Source organism: Tachysurus vachellii, chromosome 16 (assembly GCF_030014155.1).
Source record: "Tachysurus vachellii isolate PV-2020 chromosome 16, HZAU_Pvac_v1, whole genome shotgun sequence".
Classification (NCBI taxonomy): Eukaryota; Metazoa; Chordata; class Actinopteri; order Siluriformes; family Bagridae; genus Tachysurus; species Tachysurus vachellii.
The window spans coordinates 8,166,582-8,191,926 of record NC_083475.1 but is presented as its reverse complement, the minus strand read 5'-3'; the positions used below and the strand labels follow the sequence as shown (position 1 = coordinate 8,191,926).

Sequence of the window (25,345 nt, the reverse complement as noted above, 5' to 3'; positions counted from 1 at the left end):
ATATAGCTACTAAGGAGAATGAAATGGGAGAAAAAAGACCAATATTTCTGACAGTTTATGGTGAAACTGCAATAAGTAGTATTCAAATAATGTACAGAATGTAGATTATAATCTACCCCATCAATTAAACATCATTAAACATGGTGACGTTAACAGTGAATAGGGCACAATTCAATTAGAGCTTGATCATAATCCTCTCCAAAGTTCTCTATTTTCAGTTGATCGGTCACTTTTGAAGGTAACTGCTGCCTCCTAGTATCTCAGGAATAAATCACAACAGAGCAGTAATCTTCATAAGTATGTAATAATCGTTGTAAATATACAGAAAGTACCACACATGCCCTTTATCGATTTTAGTCACAGATCTGTTCTGATCATATTGTCAATTATAAATTTAAAAAGAAGTTTAAAATTACATTGTAATATATAATAGTAGTGACCAATTAAAACTACTAATAATAACAAAGTTCCTAAATAGTCTTTCCTTCATTTAATGCACCTGATATGATTTAAAATGTTTTTTTTTTTGGCATATATATTTAATAAAGCATTACATAGCATTTAACAAAACTCACAATTTATTTAATGTAATATAACAAATCACAGAACGATTTAAATAGTCAAGTGGATTACGTAATAAAATAGCAAGCTGCATGGATTAGGGTAAATATTTCACTTTATTCGCACTGGTGTGTGACTCTACCGCTACTTTATAGGTTTGCATAGTACCGGTCCCTGTTCTCGAAATCTCTGTAGGCGAACTTGGCGTCTTTTTTACTGTGTGGCATGCGGCCGAAGGGTTCGTGATCGTTGTAGCAACTGTCAAACACCTCGTCGACTGTTTTCACCGCATCCTCTTTGCTGATCTTCCTAACGGCGAGGATGGAGCGTGTCGCACGGTCCCGCACACACTCCTATATTAGGGGAGGAGAGATGTGGTTAGCGGCGCCACACAGATTGCGGCTTCTTTCTCTCGGCCAGCTAATTTATACGGATACCTTAGTTAGTGGTGTTTGGGGTCAGTTCAGCCGTTTATTCGTTCAGTCCTAAATATTAACTTATAAATATTATATAAGATATATAAATCTTAATGTTATATTCATCTCAGGCCTGGCTTAGACCTTGATTACAGCATGTTCATTTTGCTTTCCTACACAAAAGCTGATATTTTTTTCCTATTAACACTTAAATTTCACAAGGCTAATTTTCCAGTCCAATTTAAGATAAGATAGATAATATACATAATATACAAAAAACAAAAAAGTATAAAAAGTGTAGTATATTTTTAGCTTCTCGATGCTTTAAATGATGTACACTGGGCCTTATTTACCAATCTTTTAAAAAAATTGAATGTAAAAGTTTGTGTAAGTAAACCAAACAAAAATCTTTCACTGGATTTTCAAAAGATTAGGAAAAGCTGAATTCCTTATTGACAAAAATCCCATATATACATATACATATATATATATATATATATATATATATATATATATATATATATATATATATATATATATATACATATATAATATATATGTGTGTGTGTGTGTGTGTGTGTGTGTGTGTCAATCAATGCAAATGATGTTAGTTGAAGTGGATCAAGTTGAGGTTTTCAATAGTTGTTGTTCTTATGTGTTTACTTTACACACACTCACAAAGAAGAGCACACTGATTTCTAGTGTAAACGAGTCACGTATAAACCAATCATTTTTCATTTGCAATCATAGCCACTGATTTAAATTTATCTGAATTATTTTACAGAAATATGCAGGATAGCCACTTTACCTGATGGTGCTTTTTGAGGCCAAAATTAAACCTGGCGAGTTCATTGCTGAATGAACAGTCTCCACTGAGACTGGCTGCCCGAATCTAAAGAAAAAAGGGAAAAAGCACAAGGCTGTTTAGATCCCTTTAAAGACAAAAGCGACTGCGTTACTACTACAAGCCCATCTCACCTCTGAACAAGCCAAGTGCTTGAAGTTATTGAACCAGTCCACGTGTGCACGGCAGTGATCAAACGCGTGGATGAGCTCGTGCGTGACCACTCTGTTCATATGAGCCTGTTGATGAATGTTGTTTTGACACAGCACAATCTGCACAAGATGACAATTGTTTTAATCTCTCAGCGATGTTCAATTAGATGATATGTTCATGTTTATCATTCTGATAATACAGCAGGTTGATAATTATAATAGTTGTCATTGGTATAAAAATAAATATTCATTTCTTTTATTTCTATTCAGATCACTGATGTATTTGATCACATATGATCGTTATCAAGCAGCTTTTGTTCCTCTCACTTGAGAAGTTGTGGCATCGAAGCCACCGCTAACGGTTCCATCACAGTCCTCACAGGAGAAATGTCTGTCTTTGTACACTGCACTGAGAAGGACAACATTTTAAGTCAGATGTCTGAAAACATGGTCACTGAAGCTGTAAGCTGCTGAAATGACAGCACGTACCAGCCCGAGTTCTTCAGGGCGCCGAGAAGAACTTTTGCATATGGATCTGAAAGGGAAAGAAGGGATATTTAAGGGATATCTACTGCATGTGAGCAACAACTCAAGGCATCTGCTAAACAGATAAAAGTAAACAACATTTACAACGATTTGCTGGCCAATGGCTAAGTGGTTAGCACGTTCGCCTCACACCTCCAGGGTCGGGGTTCGATTCCCGCCTCCACCTTGTGTGTGTGGAGTTTGCATGTTCTCCCTGTGCCTCGGGGGTTTCCTCCGGGTACTCCGGTTTCCTCCCTCAGTCCAAAGACATGCATGGTAGGTTGATTGGCATCTCTGGAAAATTGTCCCTAGTGTGTGATTGCGTGAGTGAATGAGAGTGTGTGTGTGTGTGTGCCCTGCGATGGGTTGGCACTCCGTCCAGGGTGTATCCTGCCTTGATGCCCGATGACGCCTGAGATAGGCACAGGCTCCCCGTGACCAGAGGTAGTTCGGATAAGCGGTAGAAGATGAATGAATGAATGAATGAATGAATGCTGGCCAATGGATAAAATACATGCATGGATAAAATACATGCATCGCAAATCTTAGTTAACACAATAATCTTCCTACTTTATCTGTTCGAGTGAATTTTTAAGGGTGTGTGATGGGTCTCCTGAGCAGACAGCTGAGGCTTCATCCATATTGTAGTTTATAGACACTGGCATGAGCTTAAAGTGGACAATGCACTCCATTCAGCACGGTAAGACCTTTGTGTTCATTGTTTATTAACTCTCTGTCCCCATGACATACAACTAAGACATTCAAATTCAAACATGCACCAGTCCCCTTTTCCATGTGATCCACACTTGGACATTCTGTATTCAATACATTTTTGTTTTATCTGAGCAGAAAACTTTCTGGTGATTCTGGTGAATGCTGGTGATCAACTGCAAACTTCAGGCTGTTTTTTATACTGGTCTTGGAGTAGGGGCTTCTTCCTCACCATGCATGTGTCAGACTATATTATTAGTGCATGTACACATCTGTACATAAACATCTGTACATGTTCCCAAAGTGGGCCTCATGATGTACAGCCAATGGCTCCATAATTGTTTTATTTCTTTTGTTTTTAAACAACATGGTGGGAGATCAGGTATGATGAGTGATGTGATTCACTTATAAAAGCTCTCAGCTTAATTACTCACCAGTATTGTATGTAAAGACACGTGTCTTACAGAGAACCAAGAGATCTTTGTTAATATGTTATATGAGAAGCATAAGATAACAGACTTAAATCGATATCTCTCTCCCTCTCTCTCACACAGACACACACACACTCACTCACACTCACACAGACACACACTCACTCACACACAGACACACACTCACTCACTCACTCACACACAGACACACACTCACTCACTCACACACACACAGACACACACACACAGTCACTCACTCACACACAGACACACACTCACACACACAGACACACACTCACTCACACACAGACACACACACTCACTCACACTCACACAGACACACACACACAGTCACTCACTCACACACAGACACACACTCACTCACTCACACACAGACACACACTCACTCACTCACACTCACACAGACACACACACAGTCACTCACTCACACACAGACACACACACACAGTCACTCACTCACACACAGACACACACTCACTCACTCACACACAGACACACACTCACACACACAGACACACACTCACACACAGACACACACACTCACTCACACTCACACAGACACACACACACAGTCACTCACTCACACACTCACTCACACACAGACACACACTCACTCACTCACACACACACAGACACACACTCACTCACTCACTCACACACAGACACACACTCACACACTCACTCACTCACACACAGACACACACTCACTCACTCACACACAGACACACACTCACTCACTCACTCACACACAGACAGACACACTCACTCACACATACACTCACTCACTCACTCACACACTCAAGACACAGACACACAGAGACACAGAGAGAGACACACACACACACACACACACACACACACACACCGTTCTCTGCACTATAATCCACACTGATTTATGTACTAAGTTAATGTTTATTCATACACAAAATAAACACTAATAGTCATGGCTAGTAGCTGCTTACTTGTCTCCACTGCAACATGCAGCATTATCTGACATTTGTGGTTGAAGGTGAACAAGCTTTCCCCAATGGAGCCTTTCTTGTACTTGCTAGTCTTTCTTTCCGGAAACAAGTTGTAGCCATAATCATCACTCTGCTCTTTAGTCTGATCCATTGATCTCTCTGACGCCTTCACGCAACTCCAGCCAAAATATCTGATCCTACAGTCTAGGAGGAGGTCATGTTGGTGTCTGTAGGTCACGTGGTCATCAGCAGTAACGGTCTAAATGAGGTGATGCTGAAGAGCCTCAATGATATAGCGCTAAAGTGGCTCAAGCGTCCGCCATCTTTGATATCTTAGGGGGCGTGGCGTATGATGTCACTTAAAGGCGGAAGTGAAAAAGTCTCGTTTATTATATTATATTATATTATATTATATTATATTATATTATATTATATTATATTATATTATATTATATTATATTATTTCATTAAAGTTGAAATTATAACAATTAAGGTAATTATAGTAAGAGTACTTCTTTAACGAAAATTAAATATTACAGAACCATTTTCCGTAACGTTATTTTACTGACCAAAAAAAATTAAAAATGTTAAAAAATATTGTATTAAAATATAATAATAATAATAATAATAATAATAATAATCATTATTATTATTATTATTATTATTATTATTATTATTATTATTATTATTATAATGTTGGCTTTTGGGATTTTCTGCAAGATGCTCAGTAAAATCTACCACCTAATATTTGTATGATATTTATTTATAAACTTTTATTTATAATAACTAAACAAATAGTATCTGAGGCTATACATTTTAAAATAGGCCAACCTGTGGTCACTGTTCACCAGTTAAATAGACATAATTTTTTTTTTATCTGCTTTCCTTTATCTTGCTTTCCAATGGAGGGAGTTTTTTTTCTGTAATTATGTCAAATTTAAAATGCACTTACACTGATAATAGACAATAATGCTATAATAATGCTTTGTATTTTTTTTATATATATATATATATATATATATATATATATATATATATAAATAAAATCATGTCTGTGTCTAGAAGGTGACCGTCATGAGGTGAAGTGTAATTTGTTGATCAGCCACTAGGAGGCAGCAGTTACTTGCAAATTAGACTTTAAGAAGTTGGATTAGAATTGTGTTTAAATTGTTCCTATTCACTGTTATATGCATCTGAGAATTTTGCACGTTAAAATGGTGTAAACATCTACAATAATCACCATTCTGTACCTTAGATACTAGCTAAAGCAGTGCATTGTGGGATTTCCTGTGTATAATGCCAGATTCCCTTGATGTTAAATACAAACTCATCAGAATGTCAGCTGGTGGTGCAAACTGACAACAGTTGTATTTTCTTTCCACTGTAACAGCTGTTAATATTTTGTTAAAAATGATAATATTTCTATTACAATATAAACCAATTACAGTATTAACCAATTCACACTGTTGGCGAGAGAACACCATTAGGGTATGTTTAAGAATATCATAAGAAGTAAGGAATTTATATATAGCCGTTCATTTCAAGCAACAGTAAAGTTTTATAATAATTATTATTTACAGCCATAATGTGAATCCTCCTGCTAATGATATGTAATTTTAATTAAATGATTAGCATATAGCAAACCCCGGCCTGCTCCGGAGAGCAATCTGTTTTCCTCTCTTGGTTGAATGTTAGTTAATGAATTCCCCTGTCAGATATCCAGTTTTATATAGTTCATAAAATTAATAATTCATTTCTCTTACAATGCAATTAGCAAAAACGACTTCCTCAAAACTATATTCAGTCTGCAGAAATATAAGATACAATAAAGAGTAAATAATAATATTAGATTAGATTAGATAAGATAAGATAAGATAAGATAAGATTAGATTAGATAAGATTAGATTAGATTAGATTCAACTTTATTGTCATTACACATGTAGAAGTAAGGCAACAAAATGCAGTAAGTACAAAATAAATATATTCGTGTTCAACATGAACAGTTATACCAGAGGTGGGAGTAAGTCACACATGTGCAAGTCTCAAGTAAGTCTCAAGTCTTAACCTTCAAGTCTCAAGCAAGTCCGAGTCATTTTTTGTGAGAGTCAAGTCAAGTCAAGTCAAGTCAAGTCAAGTCACTGCTTTATGTCAAGCAATTCAAGTCAAGTCGTAGCTTGAGTCAAGCAAGTCACTGGCAAGTCATACATATGTTTGATAATTTAACTAAATGTATATATTAAACAAAGTTAAATCTACAGTATTTATGGACTATGAGAGTTTTATTTGCACCAAAAAATTATTATATGCATTTATTTTTAAAAGGTGTCCACATCCAGGTGAGTTGTAAATACAATAAAAATCTAAAAATGAATAAAAATCAAAACTACAAAGAATAAGATGTAAATGTAGCTGAAATAAGGCCAACATAAAAGCATGAAAAGTTTCAATATGCCTCAAACATGGCAGAAGACCATGGAAAAGTATATATAAAAAAGTGCAATGGTTTCTTTGCAACCAAATTGCATTTTTTGAACAGGCATTCCCTTTTAATGGGACATGAACACATCCTTACATTAGATCCTTCCTTTTTAACAACAGAATAATAACAACAATCAATCACGTCAATCAAAAAACGTAAATTATTGAATCCCACAAACCTTGAAGTGAATTAACTATGAGAGAGAGAGAGAGAGAGAGAGAGAGAGAGAGAGAGAGAGAGAGAGAGAGAGAGATGATTGGAGTGAGTGTAATTTATTAATATTAAAGGGATAGTTCACCTAAAAATGAAAATTCTGTCACCATTTTCTCACCCTCATGATGTTACAAACCTGTATAAATGTATTTGTTTAGATGAACACACATGTAGATATTTTGAGGACTGTTTATAACCAAACCATTCATGAGCCCCATTCACTTCCATAGTGGGGAAATAAGAATACTATGGAAGTGAATGGGGCTCATGAAGGGTTTGGTTACAAACATTCCTTAAAATATCTACATGTGTGTTCATCTAAACAAATACATTTATACAGGTTTGTAACATCATGAGGGTGAGAAAATGATGAAAGAATTTTTTTTTATTTTTGCGTGAACTATCCCTTTAAATTGAGTGTGTGTGTGTGTGTGTGTGTGTGTGTGTGTGTGTGTGTGTGTGTGTGTGTGTGCTTGCAACTCTGAAATTTTATATATTTATATTTATGTTTTTTATATATGTGCATCCACATAAAAATCCATACGCTTTTCACCCAAAGCCTAACACTGAAGACCAATTATAAGTTCTATTGCAAAACAGCTGACATTTCCACATAAACAGTGACCAACTATTTACACTATATTGCGCTTGCAAAAAAATTAATTTGATAGAACTTTGTCACTCAATTGTGAGCGATTCTGACATACTGCTGTTCTTCTCTTCTCATCTTGCACAAAATCCCGGTACCTGAACTTAATTATTTTTGCTGTAGCACCTTCCATGTTTCGTCACGACTGTTAAGGTTTATTAGTTAGTGCGCGCGCTCCCTCTGCTTGCCTGCTGCGTCACGTGATTAGATTACGCTCTTGCGTGCGTTTAAAAACAGATAAAAAAAACAAACAAACAAAAAAACAAGTTGTTTCGAGTCATTTAACTCAAGTCCGAGTCAAGTCTCAAGTCATGAATGTCAAGTCAAAGTCAAGTCGAGTCTTTTTTTTAATATTTGTCAAGCAAGTCTCAAGTCTCAAATGTGCGACTTAAGTCCGACTCGAGTCAAGTCATATGACTCGAGTCCCCCATCTCTGAGTTATACCACTTAAAATAGTACAAAGCAACATGACAGGTTGGCATACGATTCTGTAAAAAAAATAAAATAAAACAAACAAACAAACAAACAAGTAAATAATAGAAAATATATATACACTTGCACGATAGTATTAACCTGTATAATATAATGTACAATCTTTTAGTTTTGACCTTGATCATGCTGGATGTCAGAAGCAGTAGGTTAAAACTGATGCCTTTCCAGTTTTCAGTTTTGCGATCAATTTTGTTTGTTTTTACCAAACCGACAGCTTCAATACAAAGTAAAAAAAAAGAGAAAAATTCTTGATGTGCAGACTACATCTGTGGTAAGTTATAACTTATTCCTTTAACTAGGCTACTTACTTCAAGGACAGGTTTGAGAGCCGTACTTGCTGATCTTAAAAGGTTATTTTCAATATATAACAGCTCCCAGTGGTCCAAATGGCCACAGGTACCAGGAACAAAGAGAGAATAATTGTCCCTTCTGAGCCGTATAAGGTGACCCTGTGTGCCACTGGCTGCTCTGTCACGCATTTTGCTTGCAGGCCTCGGGCAGGTCCAGGGACATGAACCTGACTAAAAAAAGGACAGCATACAAAACGTTGACTAATTAAGTAGACTAATAACAGTCTAATAACAACTAATCAATAGTTTTAATCAAAGCTCTTTTTCTAAATTAACGAGTTCTCTCTTTATTTGCATTTCTGGCATTTCATAATCATAATTTTAAATGATAAAATTGTTTATCATTGACTAAGGTGAGTAAAACTGATGTAAAATACAACTATCACAAATAAAGACAGCGTTATGCATCGCTTAATGCAAAATGCATCGCTTTAGTTTGAATGAAGGTAAATAATAGCTTAGTGGAATGGTTATGAAACCCATATGTAGGTCATTGCAACACTGTGGCAGTGCAGGGATTTAAACTCATAACCTTCTGATCAGTAATCCTGTACCTTACCCACTGGGCCAACACTGACTTAAAGGATGGAATAACTAACATTAGTAGATATAGAAGATGTAACTGTAAATCTAACACTATGGTCTTTGGCACAGTTTGATTTTGAAGGCATTGAACTCTTTCATGCAGACTGCTTTTAGTTTCCAACCTGCTTTTGATCATGAAAACATGCCACCATCAGCTTGCGTGTTATTCTTCGCTGAGCTCATTGACACTCCGGGTTTGTGATTTGCATGGCCATTAACTGTAACAAGACTGAAATCCACAGGGGGTTCATTAGTGGGGATGGTGGCCTTCTTTTGCCTCCCACAAACCAACTTTTTGACCTCTCAGTCTCATTATCTACCGAGATGTAAGGGACCAATGACTGCGAGGCACCAGTGCACAGGGCACAGCTCTTATAACTAATCAGCCTTTGTATCAAAGCGTTTTGTTGCCACAGGCTTTCAGCAATTAAAATTTACCCGTAAAAAAATATAAAGAATACACTAATGATATAGTGAGATAAAAAATATCCACTCTAATGGCCGCTCAGTGTAGTCTGATTGTTATGACTATTCTGTGTAAAATATAAGTTTTTTAAATCTATGTTTAAATAATTTTTTCAGTTAGTGGTCTGTTTTATGTAATAGTTGATTTAATATAATCACATTTGTTTAAGCGCATTCTCTCTCTCTCTCTCTCTCTCTCTCTCTCTCTCTCTCTCTCTCTCTCTCTCTCTCTGTGTGTGTGTGTGTGTGTGTGTGTGTGTGTGTGTGTGTGTGTGTGTAAGTGAGAGAGAGAGAGCAATACTCTAAAGAAAATGATTATAAATTACTTCTCTTCTATTTTTTACTCTCTTTTGAGTGTGTGTGCGTGTATGTGTGTGTGTGTGTGTGTGTGTGTGTGTGTGTGTGTGTGTGTGTGTGTGTGTGTTTGCCACCAGAGGACAGTAAAGATACAGTTTTCTATTTAGTTATCCATGCTACAATAACCCTTACAAGACATTATACTCAAACCAGTTACAAATCACCAACAGGTTACATATAAGACCGACCAGAAACCACACAAAAGAAAGAGAGAATGTATTTTGACAATATTTAGCATCTGACATAGTAAGTATTGTGCACGTGAATACACACACACAAAGACAGGAAAATACTAATTATGAGGAACATCTACATTTTTTTAATATCTTGTATTTGAAATAGTTTGTAGATTCTGCAAATTCTTGCAAATTCTGGTTTGTCCTTATTTTAACAGTAATAGACCTTACGACAATTGTTTTAAATAATATTTATCCATAAACTACCCTTTGGTATTACTAGTATTTATGAAAAGTGTTTATTAGGGATAAACTAAATAAACTTAAAATAAATAAATATAAACTTTTCTTTAAAGCAGCAGGTAAAAGGATTATGTCCATTAAGACTCTCTTATTTAAAGTGATGCCCTTATCATCTAATTTCAAAAAAATACTTTTTTTATTCCAATAGTGAATGAGCACTGGATGTTATTGCCCATACCCGAGCCCCGAGGATACAACGGTTACAGAGAAGAACAACTTGAAATCAATTAAACTGGGAAAGCATAACAATAACAAATGTAGAGTCTAATAAGTGTACGTTTTCAATTCTTTTCCCATTTAAAGCTGAAGCTACACCAATGTGGCAAAGCTTGTTTAGGGTTATGTTCCTTTTATTTTCTGTAATTACATTTGTAATTCACTCAGTAATTACAGATCCTTTGAGTATGTTTGCTTAGATTCCCCCCCCCCCCCCACTGAACATCTAACATGCAACAGCTCATTAAGGTGGAAACTAACAACAAACAGCAAAATCAAGTCAAGTACTGCAGCTTTGCATTAAAACTATTAAAGAAGTGTGTTTATTCCCATGTAATTCCACATTGTTTATACAAACCTCCTTCCCAGGAGACCGAGTCTGTTCTGATATAGTTTTTGATTAGTTTTTGACTAATTGGAGTGGTGGAGAAAACAACAGTGAAGCAGATGGTAAAGAAAGCTGTTCAAATGCAATTTATTAGTCTGAAATGTTCAAATGTTTGACCGAAGACAACTACACAAGACTACACTGGAGAAAGTCTTTCCTCTTGTCATAATTGCCCAGTCTATATAAAAGAAATCAGTAATGGGGTTATCTTTGCTGTCCATTTGGCGCAGTATTCTTTCAGAGGTTGCGTATCACTATCTGATCTCTCTCAGCTAGTTTGGAGTCGGATTAGCACACATACTGAGGTCGGAGTTGAACGTGGATAAAAAATCTATCAGATGCTGCTGTCCATATTATGCTCTCCATCCATCATCCATCAGGTAGAGCTTCCAATTGTTTCTGAATGGATTATTTCAGCTTGTTCACTATGAATTCTAACAATAAGTACAAACTTAACGAGCATAACATGAAACATGTATTTTATTATGTTGGACACTGCACTGATTTATTATCTTTCACTGCAACTAGCAAAAGTTAAAAAGCACTGAAGTGGGAAATTTTAGAGTCCTGAGCCTCATTTTGGTTTACACATGGAAAAGATAACGGCCTTGTACAGTGTTATACTGAACATCATGGTATAGAATGTTATGTTTATTAAATTCATACATTTCTTGTTTTACTACAACAGACGTTAGGGTGTCTTGCTTGAATAAATGTCCAGGGTTTTATAAATGTGGAGAAGCACAGATTACTTCCCTAGTCTAATCTAGTTTAACACACACATCTTTCAAAGAAACCCAAGCTGTGCTCTTAGCAACAATGCACTAAAGGAAAAAAGGAAGAAAAAGGTCCTCAGAGCTCATTTACAGTAGGGAGGAAGTTTGTCAGCAGATAAAATGTGCCATAGATCTTTTTCTAAATGGTCTAACGTTGCTTAATAAAAGAATCATGTAATTCTTCATCCTTTCCTATGAGACATTGCATGAAATCTGTCACCTGAGGAGTTTTAACATAAGCCTTCTTATAAAGCATCTATAACTGTTTTCTAAAAGCTAAGAGAAATGTTTATGAACCCCATATGTAGGTACTTGCTTAAGGCCCCAGCAGCAACAACACTGTGGCAATGCAGGGATTTAAACTCATAACCTTCTGATCAGTAATCCAGTACCTTACCCACTGAGCCAACACTGCCTTAAAGGATGGAATAACAGAAACATTAGTAGATATAGAAGATGTAACTACAAACCTTGTACTAAAACTGCAGGGTGAATTTTTCAAAGATTCACTAATTTACCAGTGCGATTAGACTAGACACTGATTAGATCAATAGTACGCTGAACACTTGTGTTTATTTCATAAATTTCCCATTTATACATTAGAGAAGAGAAGAACGACTTCACTTTTTTTGTCAGTAGAAAACATACAGTACATAATGTATATAATAGAATTGAGCAGAATTAATATTGTACATGACAATAAAGTTATAATAACTTCATAATTATTGAATAGAAAAGTAGCAGGCAAACATTTTCAAATACAATGATGATGATGATGATGATGATTTTTATTATTGTTATTAATTCTAAATAACAGCAATACATTAGTGAAAACTGTTTCAGTTAACTAAAATAAAGAATAGCTGTACACAAGAACAGTTTTATTCGATGCAAACATTTTTACAGTAGTAATAACTCACTCGGGAAATCTTAAACTCACTTTTAAATTAGTTCAGTATTGAGTGTGTGATATTTATGAGTCTGTATCATGCACAAATCTTCCTTCAGAATAAAAAGCTGTGTAGTAGATGGCTGAACAAACCACTGTTTTGATTCATAGCCTTTGGTCATGGGGTTGCCTTTGCCTTGCCCTTTTCTCTCCTTACTGTTTTTGGAATCATTCAAGATGTTTAAATCCACATAAATGAGCACTCCTCTGAATCACGGAGTAGCCGTCTTTGCCACGGCAAGCATTTATCGAGTCACCCCCACTCTCCCCACTGCTCTTTAAACTCACAGCCTCTTTAAAAACCACTTCTGATGGAAAATGCAGATGTTTGCAAGTTTGATTCGTAAGCGTATGGAAATGGTTTAGAAGGAATGCTTGTCAAGAGAAGAACAGTTGGAAAGTGAAAAGCACAAAGGCTTAAAAAGAGCAAAAGCTAAAAAAAGAGGTCAAAAGAAAGAAAGTGAAGAAAAAGAAAAATGAAAAAGTTATTCAATTTGGGTGTGGGGTTTCTTTATGCTAGCTCTCATTCACCAGTTCAAGTATTTACACCTGGAGACATGAAGTATCAACATTTAGCAACGTGCTATAATTCATTTTAACTAATCTATGTGGATTTCATTTTTTAATGTGTCATGTAGCAAAGAAGCATTAGCCAATGCATATTAAACAAACATCACTTAACACAGTCATTAACTAAACATCACTTAACACAGTCACAGCCATTATTTTTCCTTTAATTTCTCACTTCTACATATAAATCTTAGTTGCTCTGTTTACTGTTTAACAATTTTTTTCTTCCAATTTTCTGATATCGTTTCTACAGTAATGTAGCATTGGGCACCATAGAAAGTGCCTCTGAAGGAGTCCCTTACATCCCTTACATCCTATGAAGAACAGCCAAGAGTCAGCTTTTTGGAAAACGGTTCAAAGTAGAACAACTTTGCCATCTACGTTAGATGGTATCTAAGTTATCTAAGAACACCTAAATATCCAATCTAAGTTAGAGTACCTAAATGTCCAATTTAAGACAGAATGCTTTAATGTCCAATCTAAGCTAGAATGCCTACATGTCCAATCTAAGACAGAATGCCTTAATGTCCAATCAGAGTCTGTAGGCCTAAAAGTCCAATCTATGTTAGAACACCTATATATACGTCCAATATACATTAGAACACGTAAATGTCTAATATGTCTAAAAGACAGAATGCCTTAAAACGTCCAATCTAAGCTAGTATGCCTAAATGTCCAATGTAAATTACATTTACATGACACCCTTATCCAAAGTGATTTACAGTTTATTTTAATTTATACAACTGAACAATTGAGGGTTAAGGGCCTTGCTCAGGGGCCCAGCAGTGGCAGCTTGCTGGAGCTGGGATGTGAACTCAGGACCTTCTGGTCAGTAGTCCAACGCCTTAACCACTAGGTTACCAAGTTAGTATGCCTAAATGTCCAATATAATTTAAAACACCTAAATATCCAATCTGGGGGCACGGTGGCTTAGTGGTTAGCACGTTCGCCTCACACCTCCAGGGTCGGGCTTCGATTCCCGCCTCCGCCTTGTGTGTGTGGAGTTTACATGTTCTCCCCGTGCCTAGGGGGTTTCCTCCGGGTACTCCGGTTTCCTCCCCCGGTCCAAAGACATGCATGGTAGGTTGATTGGCATCTCTGGAAAATTGTCCCTAGTGTGTGAGTGTGTGAGTGAATGAGAGTGTGTGTGCCCTGCGATGGGTTGGCACTCTGTCCAGGGTGTATCCTACCTTGATGTCCGATGATGCCTGAGATAGGCACAGGCTCCGCGTGACCCGAGGTAGTTCGGATAAGCGGTAGAAGATGAATGAATGAATGAATGAATGAATGAATGAATGAATGAAATATCCAATCTAAGTTAGAGCACCTAAATGTCCCGTCTAAGTTAGTGCACCTAAATGTCCAATCTAAGCTAGAGTGCCTAAATGTCCAATCTAAGCTAAAACGCCTTAATGTTCAGTCAAAACTAGAACATCTAAATGATGTCAAGTTTATCAAGCTAAGCTAGTATGCCTTCATGTCCATGCTAAGCTAGAACACTATGCTGAGTTGGAACGCCTTCATTTCCAAGCTAACCTAGAGTGCCTTCATGTCCAAGCTAATGTGGAATGCCTAAATGTCCATGTTTTATTCCTCTATACTGTTCATTTAAAGCTACGCTGCCAGTCATTGTGGGTGTTAGAACAATCAAACTGTGGTGCGAGGATTAAAATTGGGTGTTTGACTGCTACAATATGGCAAGCATGTGTGTTCGCGCCCCGGTAATTACCACACTTTGAAAGCCACGGAATCTGTGCTTTTGAAGTACGTCTCTCCGAGTCCACTTTGAAGATTCATCTGGAACCAAAGGCAAAAAATAGCACAAGAGAAACTTGCAGAGACAGTGTCCCGAAAGAAAAAACACATAAAAATGTGACTAATTTAGGATAATCTTAGGACACAAAGTCCTGCTGTTTCTATAAAGATTTCTTTGAAAGCAGTATGGTGGGTTGTAGAGTTGTGTGTAGTGTTGTGTGTTGGCGTGGCCTCTGTACAGTTGGTGTGTAATGAAAGTTACAAGACTTTGTGTTCATTTGGAGTTTATGGGGCATGCAGGTTTAATGGAGTCACTGTTTGAGCTGTACACACACACACACACACACACAAACCATCTGAAAGGGTTACTTGAAAGATGTTTCTTCTTTAAAAATATTTTTTTCTTCATGTTTCCTTTTTTTTGCATGAAAGGTCCAACTTAGTCATTTTCACTAAGTTAGTCAAAGCTTACTACTCCATAAATCAATTTTTTAACCAAAATGCATAATTCAAACTGCCAATGTCCTATGAAGAAAATGATCTCCACTTCATCTTGCTTCATCATAAATGGGTTACGATCACCATTGACTATGTCAAATGCCTTTGAACAAGAACATGCATTCCAGTGATCGTCAGATGATTACTGATGAGAGGAAAAAGTTCATCAGGTTCATTTTGCATTGAAAAGATCAACATCAAACTGACGCAAGCCTAATGAGACTACGGAGACCATGATTTCCTGGTTTGCACAGCGAATCTGAAGATCGTTCCTTATCCAGTTTATCTTTACACCTGGATGAATATATGCAGCACAATAATGTATCATGTTACAAAGCATGTACTGTTCAGTCAGTGAATGGATTTACATATGTGTATGTGAGTTTCGGTAGACTGCACTACACTGATACGCTTCCTGGATCAAGGACACGGCAGAAAAGAATTGTTCGAAAATAAGCGCAGACATCTTGTTTGCAGACACCGAAACTGTGTATAATATTATATCATTAATTCACACTGTACAAGATACCAGCACATACAGCAGCTTGTAGAAACCAAACCCCATCAGAGGCATCTGTTCTTAAGAACAGATGCTAAACTAAACCAAATGAAGAACTAGAATTTCATCAATTTATCTAACAGTATTAAAAATTTCATTAAAAATGATGGATAGAGGAAAATGTCATATACTTCACTACTGTTACTATTGGCAACCTGGCTTATAAACCTGGGATTGTTTGGATGCTTATTTCTAAACTGTACACAGAAAATGAGGTACATCTAGAAAACATAGTCAATGGTTAAGGCTCTGGGTTACTGATCAGTAAGTTGTGTTTCTGCCACTATTGAGCACTACTCCAGGGAGCTGAACCTTAACTGACCCTGTGCTTTGACCCTGACTTCTTAACGTGCTGTTTTTCGGCTTGTCTGTCAAAGTGTTTTGTTTATTTCATTTGATCATTTTATTCTGTGTTCATATTTCAGTCTATAAACCTTCATAACATTAACTGATGTACTGAAAATATTCATTTTGTAGCTGAACAGCTAATTTGCCAATTCATTAACTCTATTAAATTAAATCATGAGTGTTCATATGTATAAGTGACTGTTTGGATGTAAACTGTACTGAAGTCTATTTATTTATTTATTTATTTATTTATATTGAACACAGTGTGTCTGTTTCCATAAAGCTGATTCAAAGACGTACATATGAACACATATAGACTTTTCCTTTCTTTTCTTTTCTTTTTTAAAACAAAAAAAAAAATATTTTGTTCCAAGAGTGAATTTAAACACATTTCCATTTTTCCCCAACCCCCTGAAAAATGAAGAAATTCCAGGATTTCTGACAAGCCAGCAATGTCTCTGCTTTTTTTCTTGTCCATTTCTGCTTTAAACACAATGTTTGGTAACAATTATTGGCTCCCAAATCCATTAGAATAATTGGAGTCAGTGCAAGATTGATCTCTCTCTCTCTCTCTCTCTCTCTCTCTCTCTCTCTCTCTCTCTCTCTCTCTCTCTCTCTCTCTCTCTCTCTCTCTCTCTCTCTCTCTCTCTCTGTAACTAGTTCAATTCTGTGGAAACTTATGATTGCCAACCTAGTACTCTAACAACTATTCCATGCACATCTACTTAAAATTAGTTCTACACCTGGTAAATAGTCAGCAGATTTATATCACACACACACACACACACACACACACACACACACACACACACACGCACGCACGCACGCACACACACACACACACACACACACAGATGTTTCTCTCTGCCCCTTGCATTTCATGTGGTTCTGCAAAAACCCTAATGTTGGTGAGAAGCTTTCTATCATCTGTAGTTTTTAACATTGGGGGCGCTATAGAGTCATCCTCTGTAACCTATTTATTATTTTTTTTTAGATAGTATTTATTTTTTCTAAAATCCTTTTCACTGTGCCAAGACATTATCTAACACAGAAACGGAGCCTCTATAACTCTCTCTCCCTTTCCAAAGCATCTGGAAAGCATTAAAAAACTCTATGTTATGAAAACGAGTGCAATGGCAACCTAGATGAACAGCACACTTAGACTTTCTGTTGAACTAGTAAGCCATATTTCTACATGCTTGAGAATCATTTGGATACAGAAAGGAAAAGAGGGCCAATATGCAGGGTCAAGAGGTACAGAGAAGCTGCTGTGTAAGATATAGCTTATAACTTACAGCTTCAATAAGTGCATAGAGTAGTATTTCAGTATGATCCTTATTTAAAGTGAGCTATAATTCTCTTCTGGGTGGGCTGGCTACACTTCAAATTATGTCTCCAGTGCTCAGTGTACGTTTGGCTTAGAGAAACCATCAGATGCAGCTTAATAGAAATCAGTTTACATTCATCAATCAACACCAGGACAAAGGACACAAATCCAGCTGGGACTGGTGATCTAAATCCTTTAGGAGTGTCATCCTGAAGTTCTGTCTCTGCACAGAGAGACGTGGGGAATTCCCACACTCTCATAATTGAATCTGGGCGTTTAGGAGGCTCCAGACGTCTCTGTAGAGTTGAAACAGCAAAGCAGCACTTAATATCAGATGTTTGTCTTGTTTTGCGCTGCCATAGCACCCTGAACTGGAGCAGGATTGGCATGGATGATGGATTCGTGCATATTATCTGTAAGATAAAGCCTGTACATCACACTATACAACACACTAATCTCAAATACATACAGTACACAAACACACCCCAGTAGATATAGTTAAGGAGGAAACACATATACTAACAATATATGGAGCTCTCAGAAGTCTAAAATGGTGACCATTTAAATACATTCAAGCTATGGATTAAATCATTTTAGTTGAATTTGTTTCCAAGGAAATCTTTAAGATTGAACATTCCCACTATGGATGCAGTGTTAAGAAGCTTTGGTTGGGATGAAGAACTCAATTCGGCACTTAGACAATGGATGAACCTCCTGGTGATTATGTAAACCATCATGGGTTCATTCACATGTGAATGAAGGATAGAAATAGGAAAATAAAGTATTCTGGTAGAGATGTCAGGCTGCTTGTACGTAGTTCCTTGTAGTTAGAGTTCTTTCTTTCACAGGAAAACACTTTGTTGTAGGGCATTACACTGAACCATGAACAGATCTCTGTGAGCACAGTTTCCCAGCCCTGGTCCTGGAGGACTCCCTGTCCTGCATGTGTTTTTCCTGCTACCACACTCCTGATTCAACTAATCAGCTAAATAATAGCCCTTCCTGTGATGAAGTGGGGGTGTTTGAGCAGGAGCACAGTGCACGACAGAGGGTAGTCCATGAGCAGGTTTTTGAACCCTTGCCCTAGAGGACCAAATCAATGAACTGTGTGTGGTTTCGTTGTTCCTTTGTGTGTAGAGCTGTATAATAATAAGAGTACAAGAAATATCTATGATTATTTTGCTTAACATTAAACCAGTGATTATCACTTTTGCTGACTTAGGAGCAAAATAGCAATATCACACATTGTAACTTTATTATTTTAAATAAATGGAAAATTAGCTTTCTTTATTTCTTTACCATTGTGCATTACATGCATATTTTGAATCAAATCAATCTATCTATCTATCTATCTATCTATCTATCTATCTATCTATCTATCTATCTATCTATCTATCTATCTATCTATCTATAAGTATCTATCTATCTATCTATCTATCTATCTATCTATAAGTATCTATCTATCTATCTATCTATCTATCTATCTATCTATCTATCTATCTATCTATCTATCAGTATCTATCTATCTATCTATCTATCTATCTATCTATCTATCTATCTATCTATCTATCAGTATCTATCTATCTATCTATCTATCTATCTATCGATCGATCGATCGATCGATCTATCTATCTATCTATCTATCTATCTATCTATCTGTCTATCTATCTATCTATCTATCTATCTATCTATCTATCTATCTATCTATCTGTCTGTCTGTCTGTCTGTCTGTCTGTACATTTGGTGAGAGAATGTTAAAAAATCACAGTAGCTGTTGAACTCTGACATAGAAAAAGGAAACCACCTGGATTTAAAACAAACACCAGGACCACCTCTCTTCCAACTGCATTCCTCCTCTCTTCCCTTTCTCTTTCCTTTCCTGTTCCCTGAAGGCATACCTTTCACTATTTTGGATATGTCCAGACCCATCAATTTACGAAAACCTGAACACAGCCAACTTTACACACTTACCTGCAAATTTATTGGGATTATTCCCTGGCTGGATTTGTCATCTTCAACAATATGCTATTATGGTTCACAATAGTGACTGTTAGAATTTATGACTGGTAATAAAAAAAAAGTTGATCCAGTTCGTCAGATCTTCATCCGCACTCATGTCAGTGCAAGTCTTGTTTGTTTTGCTAAATAATCGCAGAGGTTTCTTTCACAAAATGCATCTCGCCCGTGGATTTTTAGTGACAATTCTCTTCCCATGAGATGAAAAACATTCTCAAGGTCACAGGTACAGCCTGCCAGCATATCAGTATAACCTGCTGTTTTATCTTTGCCCACATAAATCTAAACGTCTCAACTCTGGCAAAGAATATAAAGTTACAGAATGTGTTTATTAAAGACAATGAAATTTGGCTATAGTCTGGGTATATAGAGTTCAGTCACCTAGCAGGTTTAAAAGAAGAAGAGAATAATGAAACTTTGAGGGAAAGTTTCATGGTAAAGCAAGTTTGAAACAAGACCTTTCTAAGAAAAGAAAGAAATTTGAGATTTTCTTTTACTGACCAATAGAATGCCTAGAACATTGTGTAGACATGTAGAACGTAGAATGATGTTTCTTAAATTATATCTTAACACAGCTGTGTGTGGTATAATATCCCTACATATAAAGTCATGCTTTTTTTTTTACCCCTGCTTTGTGCACCCCGTGTCTGGAAAGTGTAAAATCTCCTATGAGTTACAGCTCTGTGAAGAAATGTAACGCTCTATTGAGCAAGAACATCTCAGTTGGAAAATGCACTTTTAGATGTAAGGAAGGGACGCAAGAAGAAGAAAAAAAACAAGGAGAGTTAATGAATTATTAAAGAGTCTGTGTCTTCCAGTTTTCTTTTACTTCCCTCCTTACTTCTATATGAGACAGGGAAGGTGGGGAGAATGTTATTGTCAGACAGCCAGTTGCTCAGGCAGGGCCAGAACATGATTTATTACAACATCTGCAAGGCGGAAAAAGGACTGCTTTTAATTATACAAGCCCCACCAATGCTTTAGGAAAGACAAAGGAAAGCGTGAAAGCAGCGAGACTGAGAAGCAGAGGAAAAAAGGCGAAAGTGACTCAGTATTAAACAGTGGTGTTAGGCATTAACACAGAAGACCAGAAGATCCTGTATTCATTATTTCAAAAAAAAAAAAAAAAAAAAAAATTCAAATAATTATTTTCTACAAATAATTCGAGCCTGATAGAAGGTAATGTATAGGGATTGTTTTTTATTTCCTGCACAGAGGAATTCATCAGGCTGCCTATAGCCATCTATTACTGCAAACATTCAGTGTCTGTGTTTCCACATCTGGTAACAATGAGTGCAAATTAGCTATGAAATTCCAAATGTCTAACTGTAAGATAAGGCTGTGGCATGCTAAATTCATTTCCTCTGCTTAGTCACAGTGTGGATCAAAGCGTCATTCTGCCCTACAGGCTTCAGGTCAGGGCCTGTTGACTCCATCTGCATAAAACAAGGGGTGTTTCTTCTTTCTTTCTATAGAACACCAGCTTGTTTCCTTGCTTCTTGGATGGTCTGAGGAAAGAAGGTCAAGAGGAATCAATAACAAATGTTAAATACCTGATAAAACCTAAATCCTTGTTCACTTTAAATTGTACCTTTTGATTGCAAGTTGCTCAGCTGTATTATCTGATCTGCTAACACAGAAGAGTAAATCCGCTCGGAATTAGCCTTATTCTGATGCTTCAGCCTGAACAACATTCTACTCATCACTTGACTTCTCATACGGCTGTTTTTAAAGCCAGTGTTATTTTAGAGACGTTGAATTTCATCTGGAGTTTGCATGTTCTCCCCGTGCCTCGGGGGTTTCCTCCGGGTACTCCGGTTTCCTCCTCCGGTCCAAAGACATGCATGGTATGTTGATTGGCATCTCTGGAAAATTGTCCATAGTGTGTGATTGCGTGAGTGAATGAGAGTGTGTGTGTGTGCCCTGCGATGGGTTGGCACTCTGTCCAGGGTGTATCCTGCCTTGATGCCCGATGACGACTGAGATAGGCACAGGCTCCCCGTGACCCGAGGTAGTTTGGATAAGAGGTAGAAAATGAATGAATTTCATCTAAGATTTTTCATATCCTGCTTTTATAATTTTGTAGTTGGGTCTCTAACTTTTCTGTAGCGTGTGCATGTGTGTAACTGAACCCTGTAATGGTTTGGCGCCCTGTCCTGTGTTCCTCACCTCGTGCCCAGAGTCGACTGGTATAGACTTCAGCCTCCTTTTGACCCTGGGTATGATAAGTGCTACAGAAAATAAAGGGATTTTTGGTAGAGGTGGAGCATTTACACTGTAGCCTTACTGTGCGCTGTATAGGAAGCACGAGTGTTTACATGATCTAGTAGCTTCTTATATCCTATATTCCTCATTAGAGTTTCAAGGATTGCTACTTGAAATTGGGTGAAAAACCTAATTTGATTGCTCAGTCATATGCCCTTTACCCATGACCCATAGAATAGAAGATATTGGGATGAGTCTCTGGAGGATCTGAGTTCACAGACATATAGAGATGCGATTTCCCTTTCCTAACAAATCTCATGGGGCTAATGAATAGAATAGAATTAAACTTCACACCCTCCTAGACTCGAATCCCCTTGGTGCAAGCAGTGACTCTGACTACAAGAAGATGGCTGGTTCTGGATCAACTTGTCACCAGACACTGATGGTCCAAAGAATGGCCAATTTCCTGTCTAGTTTCACTGGAGCCAGAAATCAAAAACAGTATTATTTTGGAATTTAGATTGTGTTCCTTTTTTTCCTTCGTAGAAACTTTTCTTGTTTTGTTTGCGTCTGTCGGTTTCTACTTGATCAGCACACAGACTGTTTTGGGGGATTTTGACCGTAACGTCTGTCTCTTATAGTGACTTGGATGAAATTTTTAAAGCTTTAAATAAAAATATTTAAGAGTTAAGAGCTTTTAATGAAAGTTGCTTTTGGCTTTGGTGAAAAATAATCTCATTTTTGGAATGAGAATAGAAAGAAAAACAAGGACCCAATGGGTGTTGCTGATGACTTTTTTTTTTTGGTTTTAATTAAACATAACCTCTCATCTTACCCTGACAGAAAAGTCTCAGTTTGGCTGCCGGTCTGGACGAAAGTATCTGTACATTTTGACTTTTAAGACTTTGTTGATCTTCATGGATGAGCTGGATCTTTGATCAGTCTTTATTTGTTCATCTCCGTAGTTCATCACTATGTCAGCACTCCTCACCAGCTGTGCTCCAGGTGTTGGGCTTTGTGCTTGGTTTTCCTGCACTGCGTTCCTCTCAGGCTGTTTGTAAGGCTGCTGAAGCTTCCAACACATCTAGTGTTCTGAGTGTTTTTACTCCTTAATTAGAAAAAACCATGGCAAAACTGGATAAATATATACAATTCTTTTCTTCTTCACATAATCCTCTTTGGATGCAACTTCCTGTTGTTTATGAGTTGAGTAAATGCTGTTGGACACTAAAACATATATTTTTCATAACCTTATAATGCCCGATTCATGGAAAATTAGATTTCAAGCATGATTTAAGATTCACAAAAGCCAAAATAATATATGAAGTGCTGAATTTTTATGATTATTACTTATAGGGTTATATTGGAGAGTGTTTTAACCGTAACATTACAAGCATATTCATAAATGTAATTAAAACTGCTACAAACCTGGGCCTAGTTATCTTATTTTTAAACTGAGATACAGTACTACAGAAGTGCATTTGCATTTGTTTTACTGACTAGTTTTGACTTCCCAAAACTAACAGCACCAGGAACTTCATTCATTCATTCATTCATCTTCTACCGCTTATCCGAACTACCTCGGGTCACGGGGAGCCTGTGCCTATCTCAGGCGTCATCGGGCATCAAGGCAGGATACACCCTGGACGGAGTGCCAACCCATCACAGGGCACACACACACACTCTCATTCACTCACACAATCACACACTACGGACAATTTTCCAGAGATGCCAATCAACCTACCATGCATGTCTTTGGACCGGGGGAGGAAACCGGAGTACCCGGAGGAAACCCCCGAGGCACAGGGAGAACATGCAAACTCCACACACACAAGGTGGAGGTGGGAATCGAACCCCCAACCCTGTAGGTGTGAGGCGAACGTGCTAACCACTAAGCCACCGTGCCCCCCCAGCAACTTTTTCAGTTCAATTACTATCACATTTGAGGTCTTTGGTTCTTGTTTGCTTTGCTTCCCTAACTCTAATAATATCACCTGCTATCACACACTTAAGAATATTTTGTCTATTATTATATATAATATATTGTATATAATATATTCTTTTTATTTTTATGGATTCAACATAATTGAAATGTGTTAGAAGATGAGTTTGGGGTGAAAAATTTGTTAAACAAAACTCACAGTCTGCCTTTTTATGATGTATAGTATATGCATTGCGTTTGCCTTTGGATGTGGATAAACAGCACATTCACACAAGATGGAGGATTATTAGTCCCAAATTCAGTACATACCTCAGTAGAGTCTAACAATGCATTCTGATATTTTTGATAGTTTTTTCTTAGAATTGTCTGTTTGCTTCAAATCATTCCATGATTTATTCAGTAAGATTTTCCCACCACTGTTCAAGATTCAGAGAATGTTGCATGAACAATGCCTTGTATGGTCTGCCATCACTTGTTAATAAAAATGTCACATAGCTTATCAATAAAATCTCACTTTTTGACATTTTTTTTACATCTTAAAATCAGTTCTGGTTGCATGGTTCGAAGTTATTGTTTGGTGCTATCTATTCTCTGGTATATGTAGAAACCATAAATGATTAACTGATCGAAAGAAAATATATGAAATTGTTCAATTAAACTTTGATCCGAAAAGCCGAGCATAATTCCTGTTAAACATATAACAAAAAAAAAAAAATGAAAAAACGTACCTGATATACAAGGTGAAATCCTGATCATTAGAATGCAGCAAATGGAAACAATTTTAATTGAATTCAATTTATTTGTATAGTACTTTAATCAACTGACAGCAGTTTTACAGAAATAGAAAGTGACGTGACATAAAGAGACGTGACGTACGACTAAGTACGGTGACCCATACTCAGAATCCGTTCTCTGCATTTAACCCATCCAAAGTGCACACACACAGCAGTGAACACACACCCGGAGCAGTGGGCAGTCATTTATGCTGTGGTGCCCGGGGAGCAGTTGGGGGGGGTTCGGTGCCTTGCTCAAGGGCACCTCAGTCGTGGTATTGCCGGCCCGAGACTCGAACTGACAACCTTAGGGTTAGGAGTGAAACTCTCT

At 37.1% G+C, this 25,345-nt stretch overlaps 1 protein-coding gene across 2 annotated transcripts; it reads right to left on the bottom strand.

Annotated features, from left to right (window-relative positions):
- Positions 1 to 286: 286 nt before the first annotated feature.
- atp23 (ATP23 metallopeptidase and ATP synthase assembly factor homolog) lies at positions 287 to 4,950 on the bottom strand. Of its 2 annotated transcripts, none has more exons than XM_060889266.1 (6): positions 4,624 to 4,950; positions 2,463 to 2,508; positions 2,301 to 2,382; positions 1,956 to 2,093; positions 1,786 to 1,869; positions 287 to 914 (listed from the first exon to the last, which is right to left on the bottom strand). In XM_060889266.1, the coding sequence occupies exons 1-6, from the start codon at positions 4,772 to 4,774 to the stop codon at positions 711 to 713; spliced, it is 705 nt and encodes a 234-aa protein (XP_060745249.1). In that variant the 5' UTR covers positions 4,775 to 4,950; the 3' UTR covers positions 287 to 710. The 2 variants fall into 2 exon arrangements, with proteins under 2 accessions (XP_060745249.1, XP_060745250.1); XM_060889267.1 differs by having other exon boundaries at positions 2,301 to 2,377; positions 4,624 to 4,717.
- Positions 4,951 to 25,345: the final 20,395 nt, after the last annotated feature.